Genomic DNA, 25,992 nt, shown 5'->3' with positions numbered 1-25,992 from the left:
AGCTGTGTCACCACAACAAGGCTTGTGCTTCACCGCAGCACCCCCCCCCTCCAACACAACCTCAGCGACAAGTGAGAAAAATCGGGGCAGGGGATGGGGGTAATAGATGCCTATGTAAGAAAAAGCCCCGAATATCGGGACTGTCCCTATAAAATTTGGACATCTGGTCACCCTAGTGACAAGCGATTTTCCTTTTGGGAGGGAAAATGTATCCTTGTAAGTCCCGCCCCCTCCCTCATAGCCCCGCCCCAACCCCACACTTACTGGGGCAATGGGGCGGGGGTCCCCGCAGCCCCACCCCACAGGATTCAGAAAGACACAGGCCAGCAGGGAAGCCACCCACAGTTGCTGAGCCAAGCCCGGCCAAAAACCTGCCGAGCAGAACTAATGAAGATCCAGGGAGAGAACCCAGGAGTCCTGGCTCCCAGCGCCCCCATTCTAACTCACTAGACCCCACTCCCCTCCCAGAGCTGGGGGGAGAACCCAGGAGTCCTGGCTCCCCCCCCCTCCCCCGTTGTGACCACTAGATTCCCCTCCCCTCCCAGAGCTGGGGAGAGAAGCCAGGAGTCCTGGCTCCCAGCCTGCCCCCCGCAACCACTAGGCGCCACTGCCCTCCCGCGCCGGTCTCTGGGGCTGATGCCATGGGGGGCTGGGGGCTCGGGGCTGGGGCCAGCCGGGCGCTGCCGATCCGCCCCCGGGGGGGGGAGGAGAGAGTTAACCACAGGGCCGGCTGCTCCTTGGATGCCAGCCCAGCTCTGTTCTTGTTACCCACAATCCTTCATTCCTCCCCCCCCCCCTTCTCTGGCACCGACCGGATCCCTGGCACCGAGGTTGGTCCGACAGTCCCCCCCCCGCTGGACCCCCCCTTCCCGCGACCCTCCCTCCCTGCCCACCCCCCGGGCACCGCCTGGCAGCCCTGGCCAGCCCCACGGCCCCCGCGTGCCATCCTTCCACTCCTCCTCTCACCCCCTTTTCTCCTTCCTTTCTTCCCCGCAGCTCGGCCGCGCCCGGGACCCAGCCGGAGCCCTCGGGCCCATCCTGGGGAGATTTCAGGGTGAGCGTCTCCCCCGTCCTCCGTCGCCCCTTTTTGGCTCAGCTGGGGCTGCGGGTCGGGAGTGAGGGGCACCGCAGCGGTGGATGGGAGCCGAGGGCTGGGCTAGTAGGGGGCTGCGGGTCGGGATTGAGGGGCACCGGCAGGGCTGTGGGGGTGGGGAGCCAAGGGGGCTGCGGGTCGGGAGTGAGGGGCACCGACAGAGCTGTGGGGGTGGGGAGCCAAGGGGGCTGCGGGTCGGGATTGAGGGGCACCGGCAGAGCTGTGGGGGTGGGGAGCCAAGGGGGCTGCGGGTTGGGATTGAGGGGCACCGGCGGAATTGTGGGGATGGGGAGCCAAGGGGGCTGCGGGTCGGGATTGAGGGGCACCGGCGGAGCTGTGGGGGTGGGGAGCCAAGGGGGCTGCGGGTCGGGATTGAGGGGCACCGGCGGAGCTGTGGGGATGGGGAGCCAAGGGGGCTGCGGGTCGGGAGTGAGGGGCACCGGCAGAGCTGTGGCGGTGGGGAGCCGAGGGGGCTGCGGGTCGGGAGTGAAGGGCACCGGCAGGGCTGGGGCGGAGGGGAGCCCAGGGGGCTGCGGGTCGGGAGTGTGGGGAACCGGCAGGGCTGTGGGGGTGGGGAGCCAAGGGGGCTGCGGGTCGGGATTGAGGGGCACCGGCAGAGCTGTGGGGGTGGGGAGCCGAGGGGGCTGCGGGTCGGGATTGAGGGGCACCGGCGGAGCTGTGGGGATGGGGAGCCAAGGGGGCTGCGGGTCGGGAGTGAGGGGCACCGGCAGAGCTGTGGAGGTGGGGAGCCGAGGGGGCTGCGGGTCGGGAGTGAAGGGCACCGGCAGGGCTGTGGGGGTGGGGAGCCGAGGGGGCTGCGGGTCGGGAGTGAGGGGCACCGGCAGGGCTGTGGGGGTGGGGAGCCAAGGGGGCTGCGGGTCGGGATTGAGGGGCACCGGCAGAGCTGTGGAGGTGGGGAGCAAAGGGGGCTGCGGGTCGGGATTGAGGGGCACCGGCAGAGCTGTGGAGGTGGGGAGCCGAGGGGGCTGCGGGTCGGGAGTGAGGGGCACCGGCAGGGCTGTGGGGGTGGGGAGCCAAGGGGGCTGCGGGTCGGGATTGAGGGGCACCGGCGGAGCAGTGGGGTGCGGGTCGGGATTGAGGGGCACCGGCAGGGCTGTGGGGGTGGGGAGCCAAGGGGGCTGCGGGTCGGGAGTGAGGGGCACCGGCAGGGCTGTGGGGGTGGGGAGCCAAGGGGGCTGCGGGTCGGGATTGAGGGGCACCGGCAGAGCTGTAAGGGGGGGCCCCCATTTGTTCAGATCCCTGGATCACAGCAGGGAGAGCGTGTGACGGGCGGACAGGAGCCCTGGCTGGACAGACGGACACGGGGGGCGGGGGGGCAGCTCGCTCTGGGCGCCGGATACAAAATGGCGGCTGGTTGGTCGCACCCCACCCCCAGCCTGGAGAGTTGGGGAGCGGGACAATTTGGGGTTAACCCTTCCGATGCCAGGAGGATTTTAGGTTCCCTGGCCCACCCCTGCACCTGCTCGCTGGGCCCCTTACAGCCGCCCTGCCATCCCAGCCCTGGGTCCACCCCCCAGCTCTGCCGGTGCCCCTCACTCCCGACCCGCAGCCCCCCTGATCCCAGCTCTGCCGGTGCCCCTCACTCCCGACCCGCAGCCCCCTGCCATCCCAGCCCTGGGTCCACCCCGCAGCTCTGCCTGTGCCCCTCACTCCCGACCCGCAGCCGGCCCGAGCCCCGCCCTGCCGGTGCCCCTCAGTGCCGACCCGCAGCCCCCTGCCATCCCAGCCCTGGGTCCACCCCCCAGCTCTGCCAGTGCCCCTCACTCCCGACCCGCAGCCCCTGCCAGCCCAGCCCTGGGTCCACCCCCCAGCTCTGCCTGTGCCCCTCACTCCCGACCCGCAGCCCCCTGCCAGCCCAGCCCTGGGTCCACCCCCCAGCTCTGCCAGTGCCCCTCACTCCCGACCCGCAGCCCCCTGCCATCCCAGCCCTGGATCCACCCCCCAGCTCTGCCGGTGCCCCTCACTCCCGACCCGCAGCCCCCTGCCAGCCCAGCCCTGGGTCCACCCCCCAGCTCTGCCGGTGCCCCTCACTCCCGACCCGCAGCCCCCTGCCATCCCAGCCCTGGGTCCACCCCCCAGCTCTGCCGGTGCCCCTCACTCCCGACCCGCAGCCCCTGCCATCCCAGCCCTGGGTCCACCCCCCAGCTCTGCCGGTGCCCCTCACTCCCGACCCGCAGCCCCCTGCCATCCCAGCCCTGGGTCCACCCCGCAGCTCTGCCGGTGCCCCTCACTCCCGACCCGCAGCCCCCTGATCCCAGCTCTGCCGGTGCCCCTCACTCCCGACCCGCAGCCCCCTGCCATCCCAGCCCTGGGTCCACCCCGCAGCTCTGCCGGTGCCCCTCACTCCCGACCCGCAGCCCCCCTGATCCCAGCTCTGCCGGTGCCCCTCACTCCCGACCCGCAGCCCCCTGCCATCCCAGCCCTGGGTCCACCCCCCAGCTCTGCCGGTGCCCCTCACTCCCGACCCGCAGCCCCCTGCCATCCCAGCCCTGGGTCCACCCCCCAGCTCTGCCAGTGCCCCTCACTCCCGACCCGCAGCCGCCCTGCCATCCCAGCCCTGGGTCCACCCCCCAGCTCTGCCGGTGCCCCTCACTCCCGACCCGCAGCCCCCTGCCATCCCAGCCCTGGGTCCACCCCCCAGCTCTGCCGGTGCCCCTCACTCCCGACCCGCAGCCCCCTGCCATCCCAGCCCTGGGTCCACCCCCCAGCTCTGCCGGTGCCCCTCACTCCCGACCCGCAGCCCCCTGCCATCCCAGCCCTGGGTCCACCCCCCAGCTCTGCCGGTGCCCCTCACTCCCGACCCGCAGCCCCTGCCATCCCAGCCCTGGGTCCACCCCCCAGCTCTGCCGGTGCCCCTCACTCCCGACCCGCAGCCCCCTGCCATCCCAGCCCTGGGTCCACCCCCCAGCTCTGCCGGTGCCCCTCACTCCCGACCCGCAGCCCCTGCCATCCCAGCCCTGGGTCCACCCCCCAGCTCTGCCGGTGCCCCTCACTCCCGACCCGCAGCCCCCTGCCATCCCAGCCCTGGGTCCACCCCCCAGCTCTGCCGGTGCCCCTCACTCCCGACCCGCAGCCCCCTGCCATCCCAGCCCTGGGTCCACCCCCCAGCTCTGCCAGTGCCCCTCACTCCCGACCCGCAGCCGCCCTGCCATCCCAGCCCTGGGTCCACCCCCTGCTCTGCCAGTGCCCCTCACTCCCGACCCGCAGCCCCCTGCCATCCCAGCCCTGGGTCCACCCCCCAGCTCTGCCGGTGCCCCTCACTCCCGACCCGCAGCCCCCTGCCATCCCAGCCCTGGGTCCACCCCCCAGCTCTGCCGGTGCCCCTCACTCCCGACCCGCAGCCCCCTGCCATCCCAGCCCTGGGTCCACCCCCCAGCTCTGCCGGTGCCCCTCACTCCCGACCCGCAGCCCCCTGCCATCCCAGCCCTGGGTCCACCCCCCAGCTCTGCCGGTGCCCCTCACTCCCGACCCGCAGCCCCCTGCCATCCTAGCCCTGGGTCCACCCCCCAGCTCTGCCGGTGCCCCTCACTCCCGACCCGCAGCCCCCTGCCATCCCAGCCCTGGGTCCACCCCGCCAGCTCTGCCGGTGCCCCTCACTCCCGACCCGCAGCCCTTGCTAGCCCAGCCCTGGGTCCACCCCCCAGCTCTGCCGGTGCCCCTCACTCCCGACCCGCAGCCCTTGCTAGCCCAGCCCTGGCACCCCTCTGCTGTACCAGCGTTGGGCTGCATTGCAGGGCTAGTCCGTGACGGATCAGCTTGTCAGGAATTCCCCCCGAGGGTCGGATCCAGACGCCGCTCTAGACAGGATGGCGTTGGCTGCGGGGGGTGGAAAGGGTCTGAAGATTGAGGGGTCCCTGCCCCCCCCCATCCCACCTCACCCCCACCCCCCCCAATCCCAGCTTCTAGCATCAGGAGAGAAGCCAAGAACGCCTGAGCCCTGCCGCCCCTTCTCCAGGCCTGTACTTTGGCTCGGCCCTGGCAGAATGAGGGCTGGGAGAGCTGGGGGGCTGCGGGTCGGGAGTGAGGGGCACTGGCAGGGCTGGGGGGAGCCTAGGGCTGGGCTAGCAGGGGGCTGCAGGTCGGGAGTGAGGGGCACCGGTGGGGGGGGGGAAGGAGAGGGTTGCTGGGCACGCGGGGAGGGGCCTGGCCCGTTGCCAAGCGCCCGGAGGCCGTTGCTAGGGAACCAGGTTCCCTTGGCAGCCGACCGGCTCTTTCACTTTTGCTGAGTGGCGCGGAGGGGGGAGGGGCTGAGCCCGCTGAGGGGTTCGCTCCCCCCCAGGACAGGCTGAGGGGGAGGGGAAGGTCCCCCACTGACACCCCCTCTTACCCCCTCCCCATCATGGAACACAGACATAGACCCCTCCCCTCATTGACTCCACCCCTGAGGGACCCCCACTCCCATAGGCCCCACCCCTTCATAGAACACAGTCGTAGACCCCGCCCCCATAGACCCCTCCCCTCATTGACTCCACCCCCTTAGGATTCCTAGTCCCATAGGCCCCTCCCCCTCATAGAACCCTGCCATAGACCCCACCCCTCATTGACTAGGGCCCTTAGGAACCCCCACTCCTCATAGCCCCCCCCCCACCACCCTTGGCCTCGCCCCTTTCTGGACTCCATCCTTAAGGACCCTCCTCCCATTGGCCCCACCCCCAATAGGCCCCACCCCCTTATGGAATGCTCTTATTGACTCCTCCCTTTATGGAATTGACTCCCAGTGGCCCCGCCCTCCAATGACTCCGCCCCATTCACCCCGCCCAGTCTCATCAGCCCCACCCCCAACAGGCCCCGCCCCCTAATGGAATGTTCTTATTGGCTCCTCCCCTTTATAAAACTGAGCCCTCTTAGCCTCTCCCTCCATTGGCCCCACCCCCTTGGGGGACACCCCCCCACCATTGACCCTGCCCCCTTCATTGACTGTCCTTTCTTAACCCAACCCCCCTACCCCACTGACCTCCAGGGGTGGAGGGTGGCAGCTGGAGTCCTGATGGGGGAAGGGAAGGGCCCCCCCAGGAGAGGCATTTCCCTGTGGGGGGGTGGTTTAGAGTGGTCTCCCCATCCCCCCATGGCCTCCACCCCACCTTGCTCTAGGCAGGGGGCTGCTGGGGCACTTGGCAAGGTAGCTGGGGGCGCTGGGAAATGGAGGGGGGGTGTCCAGGGGGGCTGCCAGGTGGGGGGGGGGCTCTCGCTGGTTTAGAGGGGGGCGGATGCTCTCAGGCTGGTTGTGTTTGGCTGCCAGGCCTGGGGGGTGTCTCTGGTGGGGGGTGTCTCTGGTGGGGCGCTCGCCGAGGGGGGGGGGTGTCTGCTGCGTGCGGTGATGTGAATTCATTACAGCCTGGGGGAGGGGAGGCGGGCACCGACCTGCCGGCCAGACAATGGCAGCGGTCGCCATGGCAACGCGCCCAGCCATGCCAGCGGCCCCCCCCCCACGCTGTCTGGGGGAGGCATGACAGACAGACACAGCTTCCCCGCACCCGGAATGGCCCCTCCCCCAGGCTGGGTGGGGGGGGCGTCACTCATTATGGGGCCGTCTGTACCCAGGGAGCCCCCCCAGACCCCGCAGCCTCATGCTCCCCCATTATAGCTGGGCGGGATGGGGGGGGGCATTGGCAGCGGTGCCCACAGCCTGGGGGGGGCGTGAGGGACCTGGCACCGTGCCCAGCTCTGGGCATTTTCCTCCGTCTGCGTCGCTCCTTTCCATTGTCTGCTTCGTTCCCTCACGCCCTGGCAGCCGCCCCCCCACCCCCGGTTCTTCCTTTCTCCTCCCTCCCCCCCACCTCCTTCCACGTCCGTCCGTCCGTCCGTGCTGTGCCCCCCGCGGGACCCTCCAGAGAGGCGGGCACGCTCTCGTTCTCCCCCCCCAAATCTGCCCCCCAAACATCGGGGGTGAGGTCTGAGGCGCGGGGGACGGGGCCCAGCCAGTCCTGCCTTCCATCCGTCTGTCCTGTCTGCCCCCCCAGAATGGCCAGTGACTGAAAAGACGAGGTAAGCCGTGGGGGGCGGGTTCCTCTCGCTCCCCCTTTCCGCTTGCGTCCTCTCCTTCGCTGCTTTCTTCCCCTGGGAGGCAGGGGGCTCGCGCGGGGGGTGGCGAGAGATGGGTCCCCTCCTGGGGGCATTTCGGGATTTGGGGTGATGATTCTGGTGGAGGCAGGGATAAGGGACCATGGGACCTCAGGCATCATTATCATCAGAGAACCAGGAGTCCTGGCTCCCAGCCCCCCCCTGCTCTAACCACTAGACTCCCCTCCCCTCCCAGAGCCGGGGATCTCAGACCTAGATTTGGGGGACATGCTCCCAGATGGGTGAGGCTGAGAAACCCAGCACTGGGCGGGATTCGCTGGGCAGGGAACTCGGGGCCACGGGGAGCCCAGGGCTGGGCTAGCAGGGGGCTGCAGATTGGGTGTGAGCGGCAGAGCGGGGCTGTCAGGCGCAGTGACTGGGGGGGGGCATTAATCTCCCCCAGTTCCCCTCTGTGATGTTGTCCCTGCTGGGGGTGCAGCCTGGTCGCTGCTCCCAGCTTGCGTCAGGCCGTCCGGTGTGACAGCATAGGAGGGACATGGGTCAGAGCTGGGCAGCTGGCAGTCAGGGTTAGCTCCTGTGCCCGCTGAGTGCTATTTATTAGGTGTATTACGGTAGCCCCCGACAGTGCCAGTGTTGGCCCCGGACCCCATCGCGCCAGGCGCTGTACATTATGTGTGCTCTTTATTAGGGGTAGTACGGTAGAACCCAGCAGCCCCAGTGCTGGCCCCGGCCTCCATCGCGCCAGGCGCTGTACGTTATGAGAGTTATTTATATGGGGAATTATGACTTCCTGCTTTAGTCAGCTCCCAGCGGCAGGGAGATCCGTCCCCCACTTGGTGGCCCTGTCCTGGCAAGTGAGTTTGCCAGTGTCTCTTCCGGTTCCCCATTGATATGGACCGATCTTGGACTGTCTATTCAGGGACCCATTCAGTTCCCTCCCCTCTCAGACAGCTGGGTGGCACGTACACACCTGTGTCTCTTGGCCTGCCCGGAGAGTGAATGTAATCTTCTCCCCCACACCAGGTCACTGGCGGGTGGGGGTGAGGGGGGAACTGAGGCACACACGGGCTTCATCAAAATATGACTAAAACTTCCCACTTTGTCACACTCTGGCCAAGTCATTTAATCCCCCCGTGCCTCAGTTTCCCCATCTGTACAGTGGGGTGATAGCACAGCCCTGCCCCACTGTAATGCTGGGAGCATAAATACCTTGATGACTGTGAAGTGGTCTGAGAGCTGCTGGTGAGAAACACTATAGAAGCACTAGGTGGTATTCGTAGATTATAGACTCTAACCCATAAACATGATCTTCATTAAGGGCCAGTATAGTTAAGCATCGTTACGTTATGATCAGATAACTGGGTGTAAATGCATTGAGAGATGGCTTAGCCTATGAAATAGAAATACCATCCCACCAAATGTACCTTACATCACACGGTGTCTCTATTATATTTTATGTTTTCTATTCTAACACAGAGATAGATTCAGTATGCAGGGATTATGATGTTTAAGCTACATATTATATTATATTTATTATTAAACAATGCCTAAACTCACTTTATAGTAATATAGAACTTTATCTATAAGAATATATAATATAAAATGAAATACAGTATATAGATAGCATGCGTTTTTATATTTTACAGTTAATTGAACAGCGCTGGAACATAATTTAATATTGAGTGAGTTTTTAATTATTTTTTTACATTTAATTAGCAATGCTTAAACATAGTTTATATTACTATAGAGCATGTTTATCCGTTAGAATACATTTGTAATATAAAACCAAAAATGAAATATAGGATTATATTATATTATATTTATTAACTATCCTTAAACATAAATTACAGTAATATAGGACTTGTTTATCTGTACAAATTTATAATATAAAATTAAATATTGTGTATAGATACTGTATACGTTTTTATATTATATTTTACATTTAATTTAAGAATACTTATACATACTTATGTTAATACTGAGTAAGAGCTTTTATATTATATTCGGTTTAACAATGCTTAAACATACGCTACATTAATAAACAATATGGGTTTATATTACGGTTTGTATTTAACAATGCTTAAACCTAGTCGACGTTACTGTACAGCCTGTTTAGCTGCCAGGATATGTAATACACGACCTAAACTGAAATATCGTGTATCACTAGTCTATATTATGTGATGTGAGCGACCCGGCGGGGAAGGGGATCCCTTTTCTCTGGAGCCAGGCCGAGCGGTGCTGCGGGGCCGGGACAGGGCCACAGGCCGGGCAGAGCAGATTGTGCAGCATAAGCAGGTAGCCCGTGGCGTGAGGGCCCGTTTGAGGCGGAGCGACCCAGGAACCCCCCTGCAGTCCTAGGACACGGAGTTAGTGGGTTCTGGGTGGTTGGAATAAGCCAGAAACCAGCGTCTCGGTGCAGCCAGCCCGTGAGTCTCGGTGTCTAGCACCACACTGCGCACCTAGGATATTCTGTGATGCTTATCGGCCACACAACCATCCATCGCGTTGCACCCTACCACACCTCCTGGCAAACCCACCCTGGCTCCCATCTAGGATCCCCCTCCCACACAGCTCAGTTTTGCTCCGTTCCACCACCGCAGGCGGAGAAAGCTGCAGCAGCAGAGCCTCCCCCCCGGTCTGTTCTCAGACTGTTCCCCCCCCTCGTCCCCACCCCCCGACCTTACCTTCCTCCACCACCCAACCTGGAGTCTCCAGGGGGCTTCTAGCGAGGCGGGGGCTCCCTTTGCCCTCATGCCCAGCAGGGGGCGTGCAATCGGCAGAAGGAAGAAGGCAAGTTCCTATGAGAAAAAGGGTGAAAGGAAGGCGCAAGGAATGGGCTTTGTTAGCCATAGAAATGGTCTCTGGTATTTGTGAGAATCTGAGAACGTGTCAAAGAATTAAATGAAAAAAGCTGGGAGCCCGGACTCCTGGGTTCCCTCCCCAGCTCTGAGAGGGGAGTGGGGCCTACTAGGTTAGAACAGAGGGGAAAGAGGGAGGCTGGGAGCCAGGACACCTGGCTTCTGTTCCCTGCTCTGGGCGTGTTCTGTTGTTTTAAATATAGGAATGAAAAACATTTTTGTTTTTCCAAGTTGAGAAATTTGTTCCTTGCAAGACTGACTATCTATCTATCTATCTATCTATCTATCTATCTATCTATCCCCATCCACCCCATCTATCTATCTATCTATCCCCAGACACCCCATCTATCTATCTATCTATCTATCTATCTATCTATCTATCTATCTATCCCCAGACACCCCCTCTATCTATCTATCCCCAGACACCCCCTCTATCTATCTATCCCCAGACACCCCCTCTATCTATCTATCTATCTATCCCCAGACACCCCCTCTATCTATCTATCTATCTATCTATCTATCTATCTATCTATCTATCCCCAGACACCCCCTCTATCTATCTATCCACCCTCATACACACCCCTCTGTCCGTCCAGCCATCTCTCCCACCCCCCTTTCAGGTTCACCCCTGCTATCTGGCAGTCACAGTCCAAGGGCCGGGGCTGCCAGCCGCTGGGTCCCGCCGCGGCGTTGCCGGTTGCCATAAACCCGTAGATCCGAACTTGCGGTACGACTGCCTCACACAAGCTCGAGTCTGTGGGTATGTGTCGATCCTGGCCAGGACATCTGGAGACCCACCCCGGGCTGACTCCGCCCACCGGCATTCCGGGCCCGCCCACTCCGCCATAGGTTCCACCCACCGGAATGGGGCCAGATCAGAACCAGCGCCCCCTAGAGGGGAAAGGCGCCATGTCCCATTCCCTGCCCCCCTGGGCCTGCCAGCCCCCCGCCCCTCAGGACCGGCTCCCCCTAGAGGGGAAAGGCCAGTCAGTCGAGAACCCACCAAATCATTCCACCCAGAGACAGCCGACGCCTCTGGAGAAACCTCCCCGGCCGCTCTCGGCTGCCTCCTTCCCACCCCCCCAGCCGATCCCGAGACCCCCCAGCCGCGCCTGACTCGAACCCCCTCCCCCCGGCCCGGCTCTTCTGCGTGCCCCAGGCTGAGGTAGTAGGTTGTATGGTTTAGAATAACACCCGCAGGAGATGACTGTACAGCCTCCTAGCTTTCCCTGGGGCGCTGCTCAGCCCCGGAGACCAGCCAGCAGGGGGCAGCAACGAGGGGAGGTGAGTAATGCAGTAATTTGCCATGGTGGGATATGATTATCGATGATGACCTGCGAAACTCCCTGCTACCGGGGATTGGCAGGGTTTACCCGTGGGACTCCCTGCCACTGGGGATTGGCAGGGTTAACCTGTGAAACTCCCTGCTACCGGGGATTGGCAGGGTTTACCCGTGGGACTCCCCGCCACTGGGGATTGGCAGGGTTAACCCGTGGGACTCCCTGCCACTGGGGATTGGCAGGGTTAACCCGTGGGACTCCCTGCCACTGGGGATTGGCAGGGTTAACCCATGGGACTCCCCGCCACTGGGGATTAGTGGGGTTAACCCGTGGGACTCCCTGCCACTGGGGATTGGCAGGGTTAACCTGTGGGACTCCCCGCCACTGGGGATTGGCAGGGTTAACCCGTGGGACTCCCTGCCACTGGGGATTGGCAGGGTTAACCCATGGGACTCCCCGCCACTGGGGATTAGTGGGGTTAACCCGTGGGACTCCCTGCCACTGGGGATTGGCAGGGTTAACCTGTGGGACTCCCTGCCACTGGGGATTGGCAGGGTTAACCCATGGGACTCCCCGCCACTGGGGATTAGTGGGGTTAACCCGTGGGACTCCCTGCCACTGGGGATTGGCAGGGTTAACCCGTGGGACTCCCCGCCACTGGGGATTGGCAGGGTTAACCCGTGGGACTCCCCGCCACTGGGGATTGGCAGGGTTAACCCGTGGGACTCCCTGCCACTGGGGATTGGCTGGGTTAACTCATGGGATTCCCCGCCACTGGGGATTGGCAGGGTTAACCCATGGGACTCCCCACCACTGGGGATTGGCTGGGTTAACTCATGGGATTCCCCGCCACTGGGGATTGGCAGGGTTAACCCGTGGGACTCCCCGCCACTGGGAACTGGCAGGGCTGACCCACAGGACTCCCTGCCACTGGGGATTGGCTGGGTTAACCTGCGGGACTCCCTGTGGCTAGGGATTGGCCGGGTTAATTCCTGGGTTGCCTGTAGAGAATGGCTGGGGTTGTGTGTGCTGTGTGGTCAGGAAATTGTGTGTAGTTGTGCACTGGTATGGGCGGAGTGGTTGTTGGGATGTTTAGGATTGTGTGGTGTTGTGGTGGTGCATGGTTGTGTTGTGCAGTCAAGGAACTGTGGATGTGATTGTGAGGCGCTGCTGGGTTGTGAGATGTTGTCATGTCGTGTGTGTGTGGTTGAACAGTGTTGTGTGTGGTGGGAACAGGGGATATAGGTGTGTTTCGCTGGTATCTTGTTTTACATGTATGTGATTCTTGTATCCACTTGTGTATAATTGTGTGACATTGTGGTGTGTGTAGTTGTGCAGCATTGTTGTGGGTGTGTTCAGGTATGTGTATTTGGTGTTCTGTAGCTGTGCAGGGGATGTGTGGTTAGCATCACTGTCATGCTGTGCGTGTGGCTGTATTTTACAGTGGGATGTGTTGTGTGTGCAGTATTCTTGTGACTGTGTATGGTGGGTTCAAGCTGTGTGATTGTATATGTAGGATTCTCATGTGTGTACATAGTGGGTGTTGTGTTGTGAGTGTGCCACAGTGGGAGTGGATGTTGTGTAGTGTGCTGTGTGTGGTACTGTCCTGTTGTGTGTGCATGATGAATGTGTGTTGTGCGTGTGTTGTGGTGAGTGTGGAGGTATTGTATCCTGTGTCTATATGTTATGGTTTGTGTGGGTGTTGTGAGTGACATTGTTGTGATGAGTACGCATGATGGGTGTGGGTGTTGTGATGGATATGGGGGTGTTTGTGGGTGTGCACGCTGTGTGTTTTGTGCATCTATTATAGTGGGTGTGAGTGTGTTATGTGGTATTATGTTGTGAGTGATATTGTGTCTGTGTTATTGTGATGTGTGTGTTGTGGTGGTGGGGGATATTATGGAGTATGTGTATGTTATTGTGATGTGGGAGATATTGTGGGGCGAGTGAGTGTGTGTTATTGTGGTGGGTGTGTGATGGTGTTGGGATATTGTGGTGGGTGTGTCTTTTTGGTTGTGGGATATTGTGGGGTGTTATGTGTGTACTGTGCTAGTTGGGTGTTGTGTTTTATGTGTTACTGTGGTGGTTGTGGTGTTGTGTGGTGGGGTGTTGTGTTGTGTGTGTGATGTGTGTGTAATTATGGTGGTGGTGATATTGTGTTTGTGTGTTATTGTGATGGGGATATTGTGGGGGTTGTTATTATGGGGTGTATGTTATTGTGGTGGGTGTGTTATGGTGGAGGTGCCGTGTTGTGGGTGGGTGTGTTATTGTGGTGTTGTGTGGGGGTGTGTTACGGTGGAGGTACTGTGTTGTGTTGGGGGGTGTTATTGTGGGGTGTGGGGGTGTTACGGTGGAGGTGGTGTTGTGGGTGGGTGTGTCATTGTGGTGGGGGTGTTGTGGGTGGGGGTGTCATTGTGGTGTTGTGTGGGGGTGTGTTACGGTGGAGGTGCCATGTTGTGGGTGTGTGTGCCATTGTGGTGGGGTGTTGTGTTGGGGTGTGTCATTGTGGTGTTGTGTGGGGGTGTGTTACGGTGGAGGTACTGTGTTGTGTGGGGAGGTGTTATTGGGGGGTGTGGGGGTGTTACGGTGGAGGTGCCGCGTTGTGGGTGGGTGTGTCATTGTGGTGGGGTGGGGTGTGTGTGTGTGTGTGTGTGTTACGGTGGAGGTGCCGTGTTGTGGGTGGGTGTGTCATTGTGGTGTGGTGGGGTGGTGTGTGTGTGTGTGTGTTACGGTGGAGGTGCCGTGTTGTGGGTGGGGGGGGGGTGCGGGTCCCCCCCGCCCCGCCCCCCCGCCGGGCCCGGCAGCCGGCGCGGCTCCAGCCAGACAAGCGCCGCATTGCGATCCCGGCCCCGCCGCCGGAGCGGGGGAGCGAGACAGACGCGGGCGGCGCCGAGCGAGGGACGGAGGCGGCCGAGGGCGGAGGAGAGCGACAGGCTGAGTCCCGCCGCGGGGCGGGCGCGGGGGCAGCCGCGCAGGAGGGAGGAAACGGGGAGCGAGAAAGGCTCGGGGCGGGGGGGTGGGAAAGGGGGAGGTGGGGGGATGGAGGAAGGGGGAGGAGGAAGGGGGATGGAGGGGGGCGGGGGGTGGGACACGGAGGTGGGGGGGGAAGGAGGAAGGGGGATGGAGGGGTGCGGGGGGGTGGGAAGGCAGGGGTGGGGGGATGGAGGAAGGGGGATGGAGGGGTGCGGGGGGGTGGGAAGGCAGGGGTGGGGGGATGGAGGAAGGGGGATGGGGGGGTGCGGGGGGGGTGGGAAGGCAGGGGTGGGGGGATGGAGGAAGGGGGATGGAGGGGTGCGGGGGGGTGGGAAGGCAGGGGTGGGGGGATGGAGGAAGGAGATTGAAGCAGGATGGGAAAGGCAGACGCTGTACAGTTACAGAGGGGGGTGTGTGTGTGTGTGTGTGTGTGTTTTACAGCCGGGGTGGCGGGGGGTGTTGGGAGACATGGGAGTTGTTGCAAGAGTTGTGGGGCGTTACACGGGGTGTTGGGGGGCATTACAGGCTGTGGAGGTGTTGGGGGTAGTTGGAGGTTGTGGGGGTGTTGGGAGCATGGGGGTTGTTGTGGGGGGTGTTGGGACATATTGCAGTCTGTGGGGCGGGTGTTGGGGGTTCTTGCAGGGGATGTTGGGTGTGTTAGGGGCTGTGTGGGTGTTACATGGGGTGTTGGGGGGTGTGACAGGCTGCGGGGAGGAGTTGGGAGATGGGGGGTGTTGGGGGGTGTTACAGGCTGCGGGGAGGAGTTGGGAGGTGGGGGTGTTGGGGGGGGTGACAGGCTGCGGGGAGGAGTTGGGATCATGGGGGTGTTGGGGGGTGTTACAGGCTGTGGGGAGGAGTTGGGAGGTGGGGGTGTTGGGGGGTGTGACAGGCTGCGGGGAGGAGTTGGGATCATGGGGGTGTGGGGGGGTGTAACAGGCTGCTGGGAGGAGTTGGGAGGTGGGGGTGTTGGGGGGTGTTACAGGCTGCGGGGAGGAGTTGGGAGGTGGGGGGTGTTGGGGGGTGTTACAGGCTGTGGGGAGGAGTTGGGAGGTGGGGGGTGTTGGGGGGTGTGACAGGCTGCGGGGAGGAGTTGGGAGGTGGGGGGTGTTGGGGGGTGTTACAGGCTGTGGGGAGGAGTTGGGGGCATGGGGGTGTTGGGGGGTGTTACAGGCTGCGGGGAGGAGTTGGGAGGTGGGGGTGTTGGGGGGTGTTACAGGCTGCGGGGAGGAGTTGGGAGGTGGGGGTGTTACAGGCTGCGGGGAGGAGTTGGGAGGTGGGGGTGTTGGGGGGTGTTACAGGCTGCGGGGAGGAGTTGGGAGGTGGAGGTGTTGGGGGGTGTGACAGGCTGCGGGGAGGAGTTGGGAGGTGGGGGTGTTGGGGGGTGTTACAGGCTGCGGGGAGGAGTTGGGAGCGTGGGGGTGTTGGGGGGTGTTACAGGCTGCGGGGAGGAGTTGGGAGGTGGGGGGTGTTGGGGGGTGTTACAGGCTGCGGGGAGGAGTTGGGAGGTGGGGGTGTTGGGGGGTGTTACAGGCTGTGGGGAGGAGTTGGGAGGTGGGGGAGTTGGGAGGTGTTACAGGCTGCGGGGAGGAGTTGGGAGGTGGGGGTGTTGGGGGGTGTTACAGGCTGCGGGGAGGAGTTGGGAGGTGGGGGGTGTTGGGGGGTGTTACAGGCTGCGGGGAGGAGTTGGGAGCTGGGGGTGTTGGGGGGTGTTACAGGCTGTGGGGAGGAGTTGGGAGGTGGGGGTGTTGGGGGGTGTTACAGGCTGCGGGGAGGAGTTGGGAGCGTGGGGGTGTTGGGGGGTGTGACAGGCTGTGGGATGTGGGGTGCTGCAGGTCTCCAAGCCCCCCAGTCCCTCTGTCACGAGGGGCACCAGGTGAGTGTAACAGGGTCCCCCCGGCTCCTGGCCCCCTGTATCCCAGAGCCGGGGAGGGGCTGGGTCCGTGTGGCCCATCCAGCCCTCGGCCTCCTGCCGGCGAGGGAGGCTGAGCCCTGGCAGACTTGGTTCACACACGGAGCTGCTGAACCACATCGTGCCCACACCCCCAAGCCAGCCACCTCCCGGCCCTGGGGCCCCATCGGGACCGGTGCCCCCTAGGGGGGAAGGGCCCCGTGTCCCTATTTGGGGCCTGCTGGGAGCTGACAGGAATTGGGTCTGGCTGATTCTCTAATAGTCTAGAAACCTTTGAATTTGGATAAAAATGTGGGGGTGGCCCAGGGACACTCGGGGATTCTGGCAAGGATATTGGGGGGGCTGGGGAAGAGGGAGGCCTGGAGGGTATTGGGGGGCCTGGGGGATATGAGGGGGGTGGGGGTGACAGTCAGCGTCTCTGTCCCTGGGTGTCGGGCGGGGTCGTTCAGGGTTCAAAGCCCTGTTTTCCGGGGGAATTTGGGGTGGCTCCGTTTCTCTGGATTTGGGGCCAGCAACGGGGCCGTGGGGAAGGTCCCCGCGGCTGTGGCCGTCCCCGTGGCTTGGTGGATCCCTCTCCCCTACCGGGCACCCCGGGTGCAGCTTAGTGGCCGGCTCAGCAGCGCGACCTGTCGATGACCAGCCAGGGCTGGGGATTGCCAGCCGCCCTCCCGCCATCCACCCCTCGCTGGCAGGTCGCTGGCCTTCCCGGGTGCCAGTAGCCCAGTCTGGTGGCCAGGTGCTGACGGGGAGCCCGTCTGGTACGTGGCTGGCGGCTCTTTCCCATGGCCGATCAGTACCCCTTCCGGGTCACCCAGCCCACGGCCGAGCCCCCCCAGCCCCTCCCTGGGCTGATACAACCTGCATTTAACTGGCGCCCCCAAAGCGCCTCATTGCAACCCCCCGACTGGGGGTTGTTTGGGCAACGAAATCTGTCATGCCCCCCCCCCACACCCACTGGGGAAAGGTCGACTAGTTCGGGGTGGGCTTCCCAGCGGGATGGAAGGACAGGCCTCCGCCCCCAGCACCTCCCTCCCGGAGCAGCGCTCCCTGGCTCCCCCTCCTGACAGCGAAGAGAACCAGGGAAACATCCCAGAGTGTGTGTGGGGCTGGGCTGGCAGAGGACTGTGGGTCAGGAGTGAGGGGCACTGGCAGAGCTGGGGGAAGGGAGCCTGGGCTGGGCTGGCAGGGGCTGTGGGTCAGGAGTGGGGGGCACTGGCAGAGCTGGGGGAAGGGAGCCTGGGCTGGGCTGGCAGGGGCTGTGGGTCAGGAGTGAGGGGCACTGGCAGAGCTGGGGGAAGGGTGCCTGGGCTGGCAGGGGCTGTGGGTCAGGAGTGAGGGGCACTGGCAGAGCTGGGGGAAGGGGGCCTGGGCTGGGCTGGCAGGGGCTGTGGGTCAGGAGTGGGGGGCACTGGCAGAGCTGGGGGAAGGGGGCCTGGGCTGGGCTGGCAGGGGCTGTGGGTCAGGAGTGAGGGGCACTGGCAGAGCTGGGGGAAGGGGGCCTGGGCTGGGCTGGCAGGGGCTGTGGGTCAGGAGTGAGGGGCACTGGCAGAGCTGGGGGAAGGGAGCCTGGGCTGGCAGGGGGCTGTGGGTCAGGAGTGAGGGGCACTGGCAGAGCTGGGGGAAGGGGGGCTGGGCTGGCAGGGGCTGTGGGTCAGGAGTGAGGGGCACCGGCAGAGCCGAGGGCAGCCCAGAGGAGAAATAAATGGCATGGGGGGGGTCAGGATTGAGGGGCATTGACAAAATCCCCCCAAATCCCCCACCCCTCCAAAGTTAGCAGCAGCCCAGGCTCCTCCTTCCAGCCCACTCAGCCCACACCCTGGGTGCTCTCCCCCCTCTAACCTCTCAGCACCCGCCCTCTTCCTCTGCTCCAGCTGGACGAACGGGCCCCCCGGGCCTGCGCCCTCCTCCTCCCGCTCCCGGCAGCCGTCTCTGTCCCTGAGACCCTTAACCTGTGAGGCCAGCGCAGAATTCACAGGTGAGGTTCTTGGGAACCGAGCGACTGGCCCCGACACAGCGCAGCCAGCGGGGCAGGGCTCAGCTCGTCGTGCCGGGGGCAGGGGCAGCGTCACCGCGAGGGCAACCGACCCCCCCCCACCTTAACCACTAGCCTCCCTCCCCTCCCAGAGCCAGGCTAGAACCCGGGCGTCCCGGCTCCCCCCGGGATTCCACCACACACTCCTTGTGCTACCCTGGAGAAATGGCGTTCCTGCTCCGTGCCTCGGTTTCCCCAGGGCACGACGGGGCCCTGATCGCGGTCGGCGTCTTGGCTGAGCTGAGCTGAAATAACAGGCCTGGGAGGACACGGAGCCGAGCCCCTCGGGGAGCTGCCCCCCCGCCCCCCCCCACCCGAGGGAGCAGGTTTGAGGGGTGTCTCTGTGCCTTCCAGGCTCCTGCTCCCAGAGACACCATCAAACAGCTGAACCCCCCAAGCCAAGCGGCACAGGACCCCCCCCCCAAGGACGGGGAGGCCCCTCATCACCCCCCACCCCTGCGCTCCAACCACTCAACGGAGCTGAGGAGAGAACCCAGGAGTCCGGCTCCCCTGCCCCCCCGGCTCTAAACACTCGACTCCTGCCTCCTTTCCCAAGGTTACTACTGTGGAGACATAACTCTGTGCCCAGCTCTAGCAGCCCCCCCCCCCCCGGCTAGGGCAGAGGGTGGGAGTAGGGAGCCCAGGGCTGGGCTAGCAGGGGCTACGGGTCGGGAGTGAGGGGCACCGGCAGAGCTTGGGGGGGGGTGTTTCTCCTCCCTTTGATGCACTCGCCCCCCCGCCCCGCAGGCCCCCCTCTGTTTAAGGGACATATTAATTCTCAGCTTCATGCCCGGCTGTCTGGTTTCCATGGAGACGGATCGCTGAGGCCGACAGCTCCCCCCCCCCCGTCTGCCGGAGCTGCCTTCCTCCAGTCCTGGGTATGTGGGGACCCCTCGCCCGGCGCCGGGATGCAGCCACCTCTGGGGTGGGGGAGGGGGGGCTGGTTACATGGGACCCCTCGCCCGGCGCTGGGATGCAGCCACCTCTGGGGTGGGGGAGGGGGGGCTGGTTACATGGGACCCCTCGCCTGGCGCTGGGATGCAGCCACCTCTGGGGTGGGGGAGGGGGAGGGGGGGCTGGTTACATGGGACCCCTCGCCCAGCGCTGGGATGCAGCCACCTCTGGGGTGGGGGAGGGGGGGCTGGTTACATGGGACCCCTCGCCTGGCGCTGGGATGCAGCCACCTCTGGGGTGGGGTAGGGGGAGGGGGGGCTGGTTACATGGGACCCCTCGCCCGGTGCTGGGACGCAGCCACCTCTGGGGTGGGCGTGGGCGGGTTGTAGCCCTGCCCCCTCCATTGTGATGTCCCGGCGGGTTCCGTGCCCCCTGTGCTGGGCGATGCCCGCGGCCTCCCAGCTGCTGCTCCCCCTTTGCCTCGGCCTCCTTCTGCCGCCCCGGGCGCCCGGCTGCCTCGACTGCTTCTCCACCCCGCAGCAGCGCCTGCGCGTCTGCCAGTTCTTCCTGGGTCACGCCAGCTCCCGGCACGTGGCCTGCCTGGGTGCCCTGCAGGCCGCCTTCCTGCCCCACGCCCAGCTGGTGGTGGGTGAGTGGGGCCCGGAGCCAGGCGGCCGGCTGGCCCTCCGGCCTCACCCCGGCCTCCTCCTGCAGCTCTGTCTGTCCGTCTGTCTGTCTGTCTTCCGTTCCCTCTGTCCCTCCTGTCCGTCTGTCCAGCCCTCCCACAGCTCCGCCGGGCTCCAGCCTGTCCTTCGGCCTCTGCTTTAGCCTCCCCTGAGCCTTTGTTCCGTTTCCAGCTCCATCACCCACCCGTCCCTCAGCTCCATCCTTCCCTTCTCCAGCTTCACCGCCCCCTGGCCCTGCATCGCTACCTCGGTCATCCCTCCGTCTTCACCTCCATCCATCCCTAGCTCCATCCATCCCTCCGTCTTCACCTCCATCCATCCCTAGCTCCATCATCCCTCCGTCTTCACCTCCATCCATCCCTAGCTCCATCATCCCTCCGTCTTCACCTCCATCCATCCCTAGCTCCATCATCCCTCCGTCTTCACCTCCATCCATCCCTCCGTCTTCACCTCCATCCATCCCTCAGCTCCATCCATCCCTCCGTCTTCACCTCCATCCATCCCTAGCTCCATCCATCCCTCCATCTTCACCCCCATCCATCCCTCCGTCTTCACCCCATCTATCCCTAGCTCCATCATCCCTCTGTCTTCACCCCATCCATCCCTAGCTCCATCCCTCCCTTCTCCAGCTTCACCGCCCCCTGGCCCTGCATCGCTACCTCGGTCATCCCTCCATCTTCACCTCCACCCGTCCCTAGCTCCATCCATCCCTAGCTCCATCATCCCTCCGTCTTCACCTCCATCCATCCCTAGCTCCATCATCCCTCCATCTTCACCTCCATCCATCCCTCCGTCTTCACCTCCATCCATCCCTAGCTCCATCATCCCTCCATCTTCACCTCCATCCATCCCTCCGTCTTCACCTCCATCCATCCCTAGCGCCATCCATCCCTCCGTCTTCACCTCCATCCATCCCTCCATCTTCACCCCCATCCATCCCTCCGTCTTCACCTCCATCCATCCCTCCGTCTTCACCCCATCCATCCCTAGCTCCATCATCCCTCCATCTTCACCTCCATCCATCCCTCCGTCTTCACCTCCATCCATCCCTAGCTCCATCATCCCTCCATCTTCACCTCCATCCATCCCTCCATCTTCACCCCATCCATCCATAGCTCCATCATCCCTCCATCTTCACCTCCACCCATCCCTCAGCTCCATCCCTCCCTTCTCCAGCTTAACCGCCCCCTGGCCCTGCATCGCTACCTTGGTCATCCCTCCGTCTTCACCTCCATCCATCCCTAGCTCCATCCATCCCTCCGTCTTCACCTCCATCCATCCCTAGCTCCATCCATCCCTCCGTCTTCACCTCCATCCATCCCTAGCTCCATCCATCCCTCCGTCTTCACCTCCATCCATCCCTAGCTCCATCCCTCCCTCCGTCTTCACCTCCATCCATCCCTCCGTCTTCACCCCATCCATCCCTAGCTCCATCCTCGCTCCGTCTTCACCCCCCATCCATCCCTAGCTCCATCCTTCCCTTCCTCCAGCTTAACCACGTCCTTGCCCTCCATCCCTACCTCCATCATCCCTCCGTCCCCACCTCCATCCATCTGTAGCTCCATCATCCCTCTGTCTCCACCTCCAGCCAGCCATCCTTCCATCCTCACCTCTGCCCATCTCTCCAACCATCCCTAGCTCCGTCATCTCCTCCATCCATCCCTCCGTCTTCACCTCCATCCATCCCTAGCTCCATCATCCCTCCATCCCTACCTCCATCCATCCCTAGCTCCATCATCCCTCCATCTTCAGCTCCATCCTCGCTCCGTCTTCACCCCCATCCATCCCTAGCTCCATCCTTCCCTTCCTCCAGCTTAACCACGTCCTTGCCCTCCATCCCTACCTCCATCATCCCTCTGTCTCCACCTCCAGCCAGCCATCCTTCCATCCTCACCTCTGCCCATCTCTCCAACCATCCCTAGCTCCGTCATCTCCTCCATCCATCCATCCCTCCATCCATGCTCCCCCCGGGGATGGACCCTGGAGCAGAACCTGTTTCCTCACCAGCCCCGCTTGCCCTTCCCAGGTGTGGCGGAGATGGAGAAGCTGAAGGACGTCTTCTCCAACGTCATCTTCTCCCTGGAGCAGAAGGGCATGGCCAAGGGTGGGTCAGAGCCGGGGTGGGGGCCATGGGGAAGGAGGAGGGAAGGGGAAGTGGCTGGGAAAAGGGGAGGGGAGGGATAGGGTGGTGGGGGCTGGAAAGGCGGGGGAGGTGGGCAGGGGGCCCAGTTCTGACCCCCTCTCCCTCCCAGTTCCCTACCAGGTGGCCGTGCCGGAGGCCGTGGCGCGGATCCAGCCGGAGTTGGCTCAGCTGAAACCAGGTGAGAGGGGGGCTGGGAGCCGACCACCGGGTGTGACCCCTCCATGCACACAGCTCCCCATGCACCCCGTGTACTGGAACAGGTTGGGGAAGGGGGCTGGGTCCCCATGGCCCACCCAGCCCTCGGCCTATTGGGAGGCAGGGGCTGAGACCCGGCAACCCCACCCCACCACGGCAGCCATCCAGTTCCTGCAGGGAGGCTGGGTCAGAGCCGGCGCCCCCTAGAGGGCAGGTGGGAGTGGGTCTGCTGCTGCTGCTGGGCGTAATGCCCTGATACGGCCTCATCCTCGCTCCTGCTTCTCTCCCTTCACAGCTCCTGCCTGCGTCCCGCCGTGCGGTGAGTCCTGACATCTGGCTGGGCGCCCCCCACGCACCCCTGCCGGTGCCCCTCACTCCCGACCCGCAGCCCCCTGCCAGCCCAGCCCTGCCGGTGCCCCTCACTCCCGACCCACAGCCCCCGGCCAGCCCAGCTCTGCCGGTGCCCCTCACTCCCGACCCGCAGCCCCTGCCAGCCCAGCCCTGCCAGTGCCCCTCACTCCCGACCCGCAGCCCCCGGCCAGCCCAGCCCTGGGCTCCCCCCAGCTCCACCGGTGCCCCTCACTCCCGACCCACAGCCCCCGGCCAGCCCAGCTCTGCCGGTGCCCCTCACTCCCGATCCGCAGCCCCTGCCAGCCCAGCCCTGCCGGTGCCCCTCACTCCCGACCCGCAGCCCCCGGCCAGCCCAGCCCTGGGCTCCCCCCAGCTCCACCGGTGCCCCTCACTCCCGACCCGCAGCCCCTGCCAGCCCAGCCCTTGGCTCCCTCCTCCCCCCAGCCCTGCCGGTGCCCCTCACTCCCGACCCGCAGCCCCTGCCAGCCCAGCCCTGGGCTCCCCTGCCACTTTGCTGTTCCCTGCAGGGTACCAGAAAGACGCCCAGGTCTACAAATGCGCCTCTTGCAGCCGAGTGGAGTGTCAGCTCCCCCTGGACTGTCCAGGTACGTGCTACACCCCAAATCCCCACACGGCACTAGGGGGCGCTGTGCTGCGGGGTTCCCTGGCCGTTCCGGATGATGAACCCAGGAATCCTGGCCAAACCCAACCCAGGGGATTCTGTTCAGCCCCCAGAAATCCCCCTTGTGCTTTCAGCTGAACACAGGAATCCCTGGATAACCAGCCCCGTGCCCCACCCCAGAGGTGGCCGCATCTCAGTGCTGGGCCAGGGATTCCCTCCGGGGTGGGGTCCCTATATAACCAGCCCCTGTGCCCCACCCCAGAGGTGGCCGCATCTCAGTGCTGGGCCAGGGATTCCCTCCGGGGTGGGGTCCCTATATAACCAGCCCCGTGCCCCGCCCCAGAGGTGGCCGCATCTCAGTGCTGGGCCAGGGATTCCCTCCGGGGTGGGGTCCCTATATAACCAGCCCCATGCCCCGCCCCAGAGGTGGCCGCATCGCCATCCCCACCCACAATCACCCCCGCTCTTTGCCCTGCCAGTGGAGGACGTCTGGAAGAACGAGGGGGAGAGGACGACTCTGACATGCAGGGTCCCGTTCCAGACCCCCCCTGATGTCCGGCACAGCTGGAAGTTTGTCAAGGACGTGAGTGTGGGGGGGGGAGGGTCTGTCTCGCATTGTGGTTGCCTCTGGGGGTAGCAGGAAGACATGGGGGGCACCTTGGCGGACGGGGGTGGTGAAAGGAAGTAATTTTACTGGGGGGGGTCTGCTGCCCCGACTCCATGCCCCTTGCCCCCTACGCCCCCTAGTGTCAGCCTTCGAGTCAGCCCAGCCCCCTCACTCTGAGTTTGCCCTGACGCCTGCCCCCCCTCCCCCTGTCACCCCCCCGATTCGCTCTCCCCTGCCCCCCAGCTCCGGACCCGAGATCTCTCCCTCTTCCGGGACCTGCACCCAGGTGCCAGCTCCTCCATCGTCCTCCGCCCCACGCGGGGCTCACACCGCGGCACCTACGCCTGCCAGCTAGCCCAGGAGGACGACGTGCTAGCCCGGAACTACTTCTACCTCAATGGTAAGGAGGGGAGTGGGGTTGAGTGGTTAGAGCAGCGGGGCTGGGAGCCAGGACTCCTGGGTTCTCTCCCTGGCTCTCGGAGGGGAGTGGGGTTTAGTGGTTGGAGCAGTGGGGCTGGGAGCCAGGACTCCTGGGTTCTCTCCCCAGCTCTGGGAGGGGAGTGAAGTTGAGTGGTTAGAGTAGAGAGGCTGGGAGCCAGGACTCCTGGGTTCTCTCCCTGGCTCTCTGAGGGGAGTGGGCTTTAGTGGTTGGAGCAGCAGGGCTGGGAGCCAGGACTCCTGGGTTCTCTCGCTGGCTCTCGGAGGGGAGTGGGGTCTGGTGGTTGGAGCAGTGGGGCTGGGAGCCAGGAGTCCTGGGTTCTCTCCCTGGCTCTCGGAGGGGAGTGGGGTCTGGTGGTTGGAGCAGTGGGGCTGGGAGCCAGGACTCCTGGGTTCTCTCCCTGGCTCTCGGAGGGGAGTGGGGTCTGGTGGTTGGAGCAGTGGGACTGGGAGCCAGGACTCCTGGGTTCTCTCGCTGGCTCTCGGAGGGGAGTGGGGTCTGGTGGTTGGAGCCGTGGGGGGCTGGGAGCCAGGACTCCTGGGTTCTGTCTCCCCGCAGTGACTGCCAGCAGCCAGGGGGCAGAGACGGAGCTGCAGGACATGTTCCGCGCCGTCCTGCAGTCCCCAGCGGGGCGTGGGGCCGAGGGCCGGCTCCCCGGGCTCTCGGAGCTGCTGGCCGAGCCCGACTCGCTGCACAAGAGGAACGTGGTGCTGCTGATGGTGGGGCTGGCGCTGAGCGCCCTGCTGGGCACCCTGCTGCTGGGGTGAGCTTGCCAGGACCCCCCGGATCAGCGCCGTGGGCCCCTCCGGCCTGGGAACCTCCCCCCCACCCCCACTGCCCGGCCTGACCAATGGGCCCCTCCGGCCTGGGAACCTCCCCCCCACCCCCACTGCCCGGCCTGACCAATGGGCCCATCCGGCCTGGGACTCTGTCCCCACCAGACCTGGCCCATGGACCCGCCCAGCCAGCCTGGTATCCAGTTGCAGGCAGTTCCGCAGGTCTCCACTTTCCCGTCCTCCACTCACCAAGCCCTTTGTAGCCCCAAAGTCCCCGCCCTGGGGGGAAACCCTGCCCAGCCCCCGAGCCCCCCACTGCCCTGGGTCCCAGCTCAGTCCAGCCCCCCTCCATCCACCCACCGGGAGCCACTCGCAGAGCGGGCAGTGGCGGGGGGGCATCCCATGGCTTGTCCTCCCTCTGCCATGGCTCCCTTCTCGCTCGCTCCGTGCGCTCCTTCCCCGCCCCCCATCTTCCCTCTCGCTCTCCCCACAGGGGCGTCTGTCGCTGGGCCATGGGCCGGCCCTGATGCACCCGGCCTGGCCCTGGACTCGCCTCTGCGTCGGCGCCCGGGACTGGCACCGTCAGTTCTCTGATCAGAATAAAACCAACTTCCAGCCGGAGCCGGGAGTCTCTGTCTGGGCTGCAAAAGGGGGGTCTCCCCGGGCGGTCAGAGCTGGCCCCATGCCCCGGGGGGGCGCTGGGCTGCTGGGGGGCAGGGTGGCGGCTCCCCTGGTGGTCAGAGCTGGCCCCATGCCCTGGGGGGGCGCTGGGCTGCTGGGGGGCAGGGTGGCGGCTCCCCTGGTGGTCAGAGCTGGCCCCATGCCCTGGGGGGGCGCTGGGCTGCTGGGGAGCGCGGGGAGGGTCTCCCCTGGTGGTCAGGGCTGATCCCGGTGCCCCAGAGCAGCACTGGGGGGCGCTGTGCTGCTGGGGGGCAGGTTGGGGAGGTCAGCGCTGGCCCGATGCCCTGGGGGGGGGCGCTGTGCTGCAGGGGGCGGGGAGGTCTCCCCGGGAGGTCAGGGCTGGCCCGATGCCCTGGGGTGGCACTGGGGGGCGCTGGGCTGCAGGGGAGCGGGGTGGGGGGCTCCCCGGGA

At 64.4% G+C, this 25,992-nt stretch overlaps 1 protein-coding gene and 1 long non-coding RNA gene across 5 annotated transcripts; both read left to right on the top strand.

Moving 5' to 3' along the window:
- The first annotated feature begins 524 nt into the window (after positions 1-524).
- LOC123351376 lies at positions 525-8,975 on the top strand. Its single transcript, XR_006574018.1, has 3 exons — positions 525-830; positions 997-1,054; positions 8,782-8,975. It is a non-coding gene; the product is annotated as an uncharacterized LOC123351376 (long non-coding RNA).
- A 10,413-nt stretch (positions 8,976-19,388) lies between these two features.
- On the top strand, positions 19,389-25,591 carry SPACA6 (sperm acrosome associated 6). Of its 4 annotated transcripts, XM_044990673.1 has the most exons (9): positions 19,389-19,730; positions 21,794-21,871; positions 22,020-22,088; positions 22,401-22,424; positions 22,984-23,061; positions 23,558-23,661; positions 23,929-24,085; positions 24,683-24,887; positions 25,394-25,591. In XM_044990673.1, exons 1-9 carry the CDS (start codon positions 19,490-19,492, stop codon positions 25,425-25,427), a joined length of 990 nt encoding a protein of 329 aa, XP_044846608.1. In that variant the 5' UTR covers positions 19,389-19,489; the 3' UTR covers positions 25,428-25,591. The 4 variants fall into 4 exon arrangements, with proteins under 4 accessions (XP_044846608.1, XP_044846610.1, XP_044846609.1 ...); XM_044990675.1 differs by lacking the exon at positions 21,794-21,871; XM_044990674.1 differs by lacking the exon at positions 22,401-22,424.
- Positions 25,592-25,992: the final 401 nt, after the last annotated feature.

This window comes from Mauremys mutica, chromosome 17 (genome assembly GCF_020497125.1).
Source record: "Mauremys mutica isolate MM-2020 ecotype Southern chromosome 17, ASM2049712v1, whole genome shotgun sequence".
Classification (NCBI taxonomy): domain Eukaryota; kingdom Metazoa; phylum Chordata; order Testudines; family Geoemydidae; genus Mauremys; species Mauremys mutica.
The sequence above is the reverse complement of the archived record's forward strand: the minus strand, read 5'-3'. Positions and strand labels throughout refer to the sequence as shown.